The following is a 10430-nucleotide window of genomic DNA, read 5'->3' as shown; positions in this document are numbered from 1 at the left end:
GACCAGCCTGGTCTACAAGAGCTAGTTCCAGGACAGGCTCCAAAACCACAGAGAAACCCTGTCTCGAAAAACCAAAAAAAAAAAAAAAAAAAGTTAGTATAATTGTAGAATTGGTAGTGGATACTTATTAGATTTATTAGAAACTTTTAATAATGCCAGGCATAGTGGCTTATGCCATTAATCTCAACAACCAGGAAGAAGAGGCAAAGTGGATCTCTGTGAGTTCCAGGCTGGCCAGGAATATATAATAAGACCCTATTTCAAAATAGATAAACAATTTTTAGTAATTATTAAAGGTATAAAATTTCATCAGCTTATTACACTTTATAAACAGTGAAAACATTATAAAAGTCATCTGCCCTATATTTGTGTTCCCCTTCCTATTAGGAATACCCAAATCATGATCAAAGTGACAAACACCATCAGGTTTTGGCTTTCAGTATTCTCATGCCAGTTCAGGACACTAATCAATAGCAGCAGATTTAAAGTTTCTTGGTTTTTTGAGACAGAGTCCTCTATGTATCCCAGGCTGGCCTGAAATACACAGAGATCTGCTCATCTATGCTTTCCAGGTGCTGTGATATTAAAAGCAGGTACCATCACGCCTGACTAGAAGTTGCAGTTTCTAAGGAGGTCACTTCATTTATAAAGGACGAAGTCTCATGGGAAGAAATACACTCTAGTGCTCCCTTTTGACAAGAAGTTGAGCATGCAACTAACTCTAAGGGGAAAATGTTTAAGGAAAAAGAGCTAAAGGAGGTAGAAAAGAAAGACTAAGAGGAATCTAGTTTCATCTTACATTGCTGAGTTGAATCAACTCTCGACTATGTCTAGTGTTCTCATTGCATTAAATCACAAAATCCTTAGCTAGGATGAAGAGAGGGTTCAGCAGTTAAGAGCACTAGCTGTTCTCCCAGAGGACTTGTTTTCCTCCTTTTTTCTTCCCCCTTTTGGTTTTTTGTGGTAGGGTTTCTCTGTGTAGCCCTGGCTGTCCTGGGGCTACCTTTGTAGACCAGGTTGGCCTAGAACTCTCAGAGATCCATCTGCCTCTGCCTCCCCAGTGCTGGGATTAAAGATGTGTGTCACCACCGCCTGACCAAGAATTAGTTTCAATTGTCATCACTTACAGGGTGGCTCACAACTATCTTCAGTTCTGCTCTATCTGATGCACTCTTCAATAGGTATCAAACACATGTGGTACAGAGATACATACAGACAAAAACCCACAGAAATAAATCCTTATCTACCATTGATTCATTCTGTCACATTTAATTACTATGTCACAAAGTCAATCACACTACATCACTTTTCAAGGTCATAATTCTCTGAAGTTGGTAATGTGGAAGAAAAATTGTACTTATGAAAATGAAAAACAGAATTTACACAGAAGCCAAATTATCTTGTCAGGTAATAACACTGATCAAATACCAAAATTTCCTCTTCCCACCGTCTGTTGAGATCACAGCTTGCCTGTCCTGCTGGAGTGGCCAGTTGGAGGAGACATTCTTTCAAACGTTAGTAAAATTGCCCTCAAGCTTAAAAAAAAATTAACTGGAAAACAACTGAAGAAGACACTTAACAATGACATCTGGTCTCCACAAGCACTTCTACACATGTACACACACACACACACACACACACACATCACAAACATCTGCATGCACGCACGAGTGCCCATGACCCCTATAGTGGTCTGAATGAAAATGGCTACACAGGCTCATAGATTTGAACACTTGGTCACAGGGGAGTGGCACTACTTGAAAGGATTAGGAGGTGTGGCCTTGTTAAAGGAAGTGTGTTACTGGAGGTGGGCTTTGAGGCTATAAAAAGTCCATTATAAGCCCAGAGTCTCTCTCTTCCTGCTGCCTGAGGACCCAGCTGCAGAACTCTTAGCTACTTCTCCAGCACCATGGCTGCCTGTGTGCTTCCATGCTTGGACTAAACCTCTAAAACTAAGCAAACTCCAATTAAATGTTTTCTTTTATAATAGCTGCTGTGGTCATGGTGTCTCAGACATCCACCCTGCACTCCATGCACATACATCTGGAGAGTCAGTTCTCTCCTTCCACCATGTGGGTCCCAGGGACTGAATCTAGGTAACAGGCGTGGGAGCTAGCACCCTTATGTACATCTGGTGACCCCTGACATGTTGGAGTTTTGAGAAATAAAATAACTATGAATTAAGCAGTTAGCCTCATTTGGGAGGTACTACATATTTCTCCTTTTTTGTAAATCAAAAATGCCTAAACTTTTTTGCTGTGTCCAAAAGGCAATAAAAAATGCAACATCTTTTTCTCATATATACAAAATATTAATAATGTTTATCTTACTGAGCAATTTTCATTAGTGAAATGAACCCCTAAAACTAAGTTCTGAACATGCTAAGAGATTTATTATAAATATTCAGAGTAAGGAATATAGACATTGTTTTTTAAAATCTATTAGAAACCATAGTTTGGATGATAAACAGAAATACTTCTGCCCCCATAACCAGTCTGAAATACTCGGTCTTTCTCTATGAGCCAAAATGTCAAGAGGAGCGGTGCACAAAAAAGTAAAAAGAAACCATAGTTAAGAATATGGTGAGTTTATCAGAAAATAAATTATTCTACCTGTGTCGGAATCTCGCTCTTCATTTCTTGATGGGCTAATGGCAAAAGGCAGTTTACGTTTCATAGATGATTTCTCTTTCATTTCCTTGCCCATATCACTTCGGTCAATTTTTGACGTTTTGCTGTAAGATGCAATCTTGTCTTTACTCTAGTATAAAAAAAGATAAAATTATATCAATATTAGCTAAACAATATGAAATTTTAAATTAAATTCTCTTTATTATTTGGACTAGACTGACGGCACAGAAATCAAGAGCACTTGTTGTTCTTGCAGAACACCTGGGTTCAGTTCCCAGCTCCACATGGCAGCTCACATCTCTGTATCTCCATTTCCTGGTATCCAATGTCCTCTTCTGACCTACATGGGCACTGCATATGGTGATGTGCGCGCGCGCACGCGCGCGCGCGTGCGTGCGTGCGTGTGTGTGTGTGTGTACACTCGCACACGCATATACACACACCAACTATACATTTTCTCAAATCCTCTGTAAAGGAATTTTTAAAATATAAAAATATAATGTTACCAATGACTTAAAACAGAGCTTCAACAATTAAATCTCCTTTGTGCTGGTTAGTTTTATGTCAACTTAACAAAAGCTACAATTACCTAAAAGGAGGGAACCTCAATTGAGAAAATGTCTCCATAAGATCCGGCTGTAGGGCATTTTCTTAATTAGTGATTGATGGGGAAGGGTCCAGCCCATTGAGGGTGGTGAAATCCCTGGGCTTCTATAAGGAAGTAGGCTGAACAAGCCATTATGAGCAAGTCAGTAAGCAGCACTTCTCCATGGCCTTTACATCAGCTCTTGCCTCCAACTTCCTGCCCTGTGTGAGTTCCTGCCCCCAGGGTTTTTGATAACTGTTATAAAACTGTGAGTGAATTATGACCCTTTTCTTCCCAAGTTTATTTTGGTCAGGTTTCATGATATCAACAGTAATTCTAACTAAGACATCCCTCAACCCTTTACTTTTTTGAGACAAGATCTCACTAGGTAGCCCAGGCTGGACTCAAACTCACAGTAACCCTCCTACTGCAGCTTCCCAAAAACCAAGATTATAGGTGTGAATCACCAACCTGGCTTAATTTTAACATTTTCCCAAGGTTATTTCATAACAACAGAAAATTTAAATAACACTAAGATAGCTTGAATATAACAAAATCAAATACCTAAATATAATCTAAATGTATTACATATAAAGAAGAGAAAGGAAGGGAAGGAGAAGAAGGCGGGGAGGAGAGAGGAGGGGAGGGGAGGTAAAGAGAGGAGAGGGGAGAGGAGAAAAGCCAGAAAGAGAGACAAGAAAATGATAATCACTGGAACTGAGCTTAAATGTTAGTCAAGAGAATAATAAAATTAAAAAGACAATTATTTCTAATTTACATCAATAAAAACCTTAAAGCCTATATATATGTATGTATGTATATGTATATTATAATTTTCCTAGAAAATATGAATCACTAAAATGGAGTAATGAAACTGAGTATACACGGGGCATATGCCTTTAAATCCTAGTACTTGGCAGGTGGATTTCTGAGTTCCAGGCCAGTTTGGTCTACATGCATGTTTCAACATAAAGACTCTGTTTAGAGAAAAAAAAAGTAACAAAAAAAGGGTAATGAAAAGAAAAGAAAATCTGAATATATCTTGACCACAGAGGTGCAGTTGTGGCGCACATCTTTAATCCTAGCACTCGAGAGGCAAAGACAGGAGGATCTCTATGAATTCAAAGCCAGCCTGGTAACAAAGCAAGCTTCAAGACAACCAGAGATACACAGAGAAATCCTGTCTTGAAAAACAAAACAAGGGGCTGGAGAGATGGCTCAGAGGTTAAGAGCATTGCCTGTTCTTCCAAAGGTCCTGAGTTCAATTCCCAGCAACCACATGGTAGCTCACAACTATCTGTAATGAGGTCTGGTGCCCTCTTCTGGCCTGCAGACATACATGCAGACAGAATATTGTATACATAATAAATAAATATTTAAAAAAAAAAACAAAAAAACGTCCTGTCAAAGATTTGTTTACAAAGGTGTATAGGGGCTGACAAGACTTTTCAGCAGTAAATGAGCTTATGACTGAGGCTGGTGACCTGAGTGTGACCCTTAGGACACTCATGGTAGAAGGAAGAGAACTGATTCCACACATTGTCCTCTGACCTCCACACCTATATGCTGTGATAACAAATAGTAACGGCAACAGAAGAAAAAAATGGTACCCTTTCATGATTTTACAAGAACTTTAACAAGATAATTCAAGGAACAAGTATTGCCTGTTCTATACAAACAATACAGTAAACATAAAAATAAAATTATAATTTATCCAACCCAAGTCTAAAATAAAGAAATCTAATATTTAAAAAAGTCCAAGACAGAAAATTACAGATTGAGGAAATATAAAAATCTTAAAATTGTCAAATCAAATTCAATGTCATTAGAAAATAACATTCTGGGGCTGGAATAACAGCTCAGCAGTTAACAAGCATGTACTACTGCGCTTCCAGAAGACTCAAGTTGAATTCCTAAAACTGACATGTGACCACTTGTAATTGCCTGTACTTCCAACTCCAGGCTACCTGGCACCCTTTTCTGGCCTCCAAGGACATGCAGACACATGTGGCATACATTTACATAAATAAAAAATTTAAATCTTTTTTTAAAAAATCATGTTTTAGCAAAACATGATTAACCCAGACAGTGCAAAGAGAGTTCCTTTTTAGAGAAACTCTAGGGCTGGAGAGATGGTCTAGTGGCTAAGGGCAGGCACTGCTCTTGGTGAGGATCTGGGTTTGGTTCCTAGCGCCCACACTGGTTGGCTCATAACTGCTGGTACCTTCAGCTCCAGGAGACTGGACTGCCACTCCTTGGCTCTGAGAGTACCTGCATTCGCATGTGCATATACCCACACATTTAATATCCATGTTACATTTTTCTGAGTAATTACTAAAAATACTATGCTGGGAATCTTTTATCCAGGTTTCAAAGAGTAAAGAAAGTCTAGCTGCCTGTACCTTTCTTCCATATGGTCTCTCTACCATATTGCTGTCACTGTCAGAATTTTCACTCTGAACTGGTTTTGTGAACCCAGATTTGGGCATTTTATAGCTGTTCAGCTAGCTGCTTCTTCTATCAGTCTTCTCATCCTGGATCTGCAAGGAACAGATATACAAGCATTATTTTTATATGAATACAATACAATATACTCAATGTTTGTGTCACAGTTAATATAATTTAGTTTTCTCAGTTTCTATATTTTTTCAAAAAAAGATATCCTACATTTTCATTTATCAATTTGTGTTTTTAATAAAGTTCCCTTGTTTAATTCTCTTTGGCTTGCCAAAGTCAGGAAGGAGAATGACCTAAATTGCACCATCTCTGAACTACCACCTTCAGCAGCAGCAGTGGCAAAAGTTTCTCATTCCAACATGATGTGGATGCGGAGCTTCAAACAGGCTTCTCTTCAGACTCAAGCAAGCCATGGTAGGTGTCATCAGTAATGTATACCTAACTTCCTACATTAAACTCTACCTGCATAAAATCTGTGGAGTAGTTTCTTCCCTTCACTGAACACTCAGCTGCCTTGTAACTTTAGCAAGCTATTTGCTCATTGGCTTGTGCTGGGCTCCAACAGTCATTTTATACACCATTTTCTTCCAACCTTCTCTCTCCTGCTGTGACCAGCGAGGACCCTCTCAGAAGCTTACACTTATGACAAACTTGGGAGTTGAAAGACGCGGCAAAAATTCTAAGAAAGTTTCATATATAAAAGAGAAAGCTAAGAATCTAAACCTGTTTTTGTTCTCTGATGATCTAAGAGCCACATGTAGCTATTTAAATAAATAAAAAGTAAACAAAAACTACAGTAGCTATTATATTATACAGTATAGGTATTCATTTATATTCTCATGGAAAAACTTTACTGCATAGTAGTAGACTAGATTAAGGTTCCTGGTCAAGAAGGGCATTGAGAAATACAATGACTGACAAGCTTACTTTCAACTCCTTCATGCAATAAGTTTCCAGTGAGTATCACATGTTTTAAGTGACCTGCCATTTTGGTGCCTATGTGAACTACTAAACTTCAGACACTTTGGTAGTATTAGTAGAGTTGGCTATACACTCCAAATTGTCCTGTTGGTGTTTGAAACTTCATTTGGTTTTGAAAAGAAGGAAAGGGTAAAAAAAAAATAACTTAAATGAACTGAACTAACAAAAACCATAGTAAAATGGATGTGCATACAACCTAATTAAAATATAGTTAGTTCCTGGCCCAATGTAAATCACAATCACTAGAGTAACCATCATAAAAACTATAAAAACAGAAATTAAATAATTAAAAACTAGATAATTAAAACAGAGTATTTAAACAAAAAATACTGGTGGGTGGTGGTGGCACATGCCTTTAATCCCAGTACTTGGGAGGCAGAGACAGGAAGATCTCAGTGAGTTGGAGACCAGCCTGGTCTACAAAGTGACAAAGGACAGTCAGGACTGTAACACAAAGAAATCCTGTTTCAAAAAACAAAAAAGAAAAAGAAAAGAGAAAAGAAACACTGTCAATTGGACTGGTTAGATGGCTTGGCAATTATTTAAGCCTGATAACCTGAACTCAAAGCCTGGAACTCATAGATAGAGCTACTTCCATAAACTGCCCTCTGGCCTCTACATGCATACTATGGTATGTATGCATGTATCCGCGAGCGCACACATACACAGACGATTTTTTAAAATGTCAATAACAACTGGTTGGGGATGTAAGTTGTAGTCACAGTCAACTCAACTACATCAAACCAAAACAACAACAAAAAAGTCACCTACAAAAATCATCAGAGTTCAAATCTTTCCTTTTACAGAGGAAATAAACTTTCCATGGGTGTTTCAGCATTACACATAAAGAGTAGAGTGAGTCTTGGTGCATTCAACTGCTCAGAGTATTAACATATAAACAGAAGCATTTTAAAACTAAATACTTTCCTCAGTGCTGGCCATGAGCAATGCTTAGGGAGCTAGAATCACAAGTCACAGAAAAATATAAAAATTCAATTCAAATCAGAACTAAGCTGCTTAATAACAAACATCAACCTAGTGAGACTATGAGGACAAAACATTATCTCCTTTGTGGATGAATCAAGGTAAGTTATTAATGACCTAAAAGAGCGTCATGAGGCTTTGTTGCTGTTATTTTTGCTTTTGTTTTTCAAGACAGTGCTTCCCTGTTTAGTCCTGGCTGTCCTGGAAATCTCCCTCTATAGACCAGGCTGGCCTTAAACTCACAGAGATCTGCCTGCCTCTGCCAACCAAGTGCTGGGATTAAAGGTGGGTGTCACCACCACAGAGCTACAAGTATTTTTTTGAAAAACAATTTCAGGGCAAAAAATCTTATACTAGATGGAATGTGTGTCAGAAAGTTTACACATTATTTTATATCTTAGAAGACCTTTACTTAGAAAACTTAGAAAGACATAATGAAAATCGTGATACATTTAAAAAAGATTTAACATTTAAAATAGTTACAGATTTAATGTAAATCATAATCATTAGAGTAGTCACCAAACTATACAAAAAGATATAAAAGCAGTCTAAAATATAAGTGAGTAGTTCAAAATATACAAATAACCCAATAAAAGGCAAGAAAAGAAATACGAAGAAATGCAATATTGGTTAAGCCTGCAAGAGAAGGTGCTTGTCACTGAGCCTAACAACCCACAGGTTGAGAGAACCAAGTCCCAGAAATTATTCTCAGACCTCCACATGTGAACTGTGTGGCATGCACACACCCATATACATACACACAATAAATAAAGATTTTTAAATTTTAAAAATGTAACAATCAATAAATGAAAGTCCTAATCCAAACTTGGCAATAGTTACACAAAATACAAAAGGTTCATTTCTTAGTTGTTTTCCAAAGAGGAGAAGGATTGATTTTGCCTCAAGTTCCGGGGCAGAAAAGACCTGATGGGTAGCTCATTATCTTAATGCTCCAGTCAACAAGCAGTAGAGCAGAAAGGCTTAAAGGACAATCTTTCTAATTTGTTTCTTCTAAGAAAAATGACTCAGTAGAAAAGGAGTTTAAGTGAAAGGTATTCCAAGTAAACGGAGCAATGACATGTGCTACTATTCTAACGTTTGACAAAATAGAGGCTTCAACCCAGAGCTAATAACAATGATAAAGAAGATCACTTTATTCTATTAATGGAGCAATCCATCAAGGATGTGAGCAAACACTCCTGGTAAGCAACTGTGTCTGCAAAGCCAGACTGACTGATAAAACAGTGGAGAGGTAGCAATGTTACAGGCTCACAGGCTGGTAATCTTACTTTGGGCTAGCTTTGACCCCCCTGAACAGCCATTCCTTACCCATCTCTCTGTCAGAACTAGCATTCTGTTATGTGACAGAATAAAAACCTTTCGAAATTTATGAACTTGACAGACCGCACCTTCGACAAACCCAAAAGCTAAGATCTTATGTCATCATATAACACATAAGGCTTATAGAAAAGCTTCCTCCATCCTGCAGTTAACCATCTCTTTGACATACTTATAAATGTATTTTCAACTTGCCTGGATTTATGACTTTATTTAGCCTATAAAACTTCATGAAACTGCTTCCATGTTGGAACATGGAATTTGGGGTAACCTAAATCTGTATTTCTGGATCATGGTCAGTCAAATGGTTCCAAAATAAAACTCTCTTGAGCAAGGCTTACATCCGAAGAGAATAGGATCCCAAGAAGCCAGTACATGCTGTAGAGACAAATCCCAGTGTCACTATCAGTGGCCCCTCAGTCTGCCCCAACTGTCAACCCCCTTCAGAGTTGACTCCCAGTCCAGTTGGAGTTGGTGAGCTCAAGCAAACTGTCTCAGTGGATGAACCCCTCATGGTCTTGGATTCATTCCTTGCTCATACTCTCACTCCTTCCACTCTTCAACTGGATCTTAGGAGCTCAGTCCAGAGTTCTGATGTGTGTCACCGCCTCTACTCCCATCTGTTGTTGGACAAAGGTTCTATGGTGATATTTAAAATAATCATCAGTCTGACTATAGGGTAAGGCCAGTTCAGACACTTTCTCCTCTATTGCTTAGTGTCTTAGCTGAGGTCATCCCTGTGGGTTCTTGGGCATTATTCTAGAGCCAGGTTTCTTGCTACCTCCCTAATGGCTCCCTTAATCAAGATATCTCTTTCCTTGCTCCTGTATCTGTCCTTTCTCCATTTTGACTATCCTATTCCCTCAAGTTCTCAATGCCCCCCTTTTCCCCTTCCTTCTACCCTCTGTCCCGATGCTCCCAAATTTTTGTCTGTTTCCAATTTCCAGGAGGGTCTATATATGTTTTTATTTGGGTTCACCTTATTACTTAGTTTCTCTAGGATCATGAACTATAGGCTCGATGTCCTTTGTTTATGCCTAGTATCCACTTATGAGTGAGTACATACCATATTCGTTTTTTGGGGGTCTGGGTTACCTCACTCAGGATATTGTTTTCTAATTCCAACCATTTGCATGCAAAAATCAAGATACCTTTTTTTTTACTGCTGAGTAGTACTCTAATGTGTAGATGTGCCACACTTTCTTTATCCATTCTTCAGTTGAGAGGCATCTAAGTTGTTTCCAGGTCGTGGCTATTACAAATAATGCTGCTGTGAACATAGTTGAACAAATGCTTTTGTAGTATGATTGGGCATCTCTTGGGTATATTCCCAAGAGTGGTACAGCTGGAGTAGGGAGGGCCTTGGACTTTCCACAGGGCGGGGTACATGGCCCTCTTTTAAGATTGGGGGGTAAGCCCGGCGATGGTGGCGCACGCCTTTAATCCCAGTACTC

The 10430-nt window shown here is 38.6% G+C and overlaps 1 protein-coding gene across 3 annotated transcripts in view; it reads right to left on the bottom strand.

The window, feature by feature from the left end:
- The window catches only part of Ankrd12 (ankyrin repeat domain 12), a 100464-nt gene that overhangs the window by 71707 nt on the left and 18327 nt on the right, over window positions 1-10430 (bottom strand). For all 3 annotated transcript variants that reach the window (XM_026786092.1, XM_013351594.2, XM_026786091.1), the window contains exons 2-3: window positions 5619-5756; window positions 2613-2760 (exon numbers count right to left, since the gene is read on the bottom strand). In XM_026786092.1, the coding sequence (XP_026641893.1) occupies window positions 2613-2760; window positions 5619-5705 (235 nt within the window). In that variant the 5' untranslated portion in view covers window positions 5706-5756. The remainder of the gene's footprint in view (window positions 1-2612; window positions 2761-5618; window positions 5757-10430) is intronic.

Source organism: Microtus ochrogaster, linkage group LG4 (assembly GCF_000317375.1).
Source record: "Microtus ochrogaster isolate Prairie Vole_2 linkage group LG4, MicOch1.0, whole genome shotgun sequence".
Taxonomy (NCBI): Eukaryota; Metazoa; Chordata; class Mammalia; order Rodentia; family Cricetidae; genus Microtus; species Microtus ochrogaster.
Note: the sequence above shows the minus strand (reverse complement) of the source record. Positions and strands in the feature narration are given on the sequence as shown.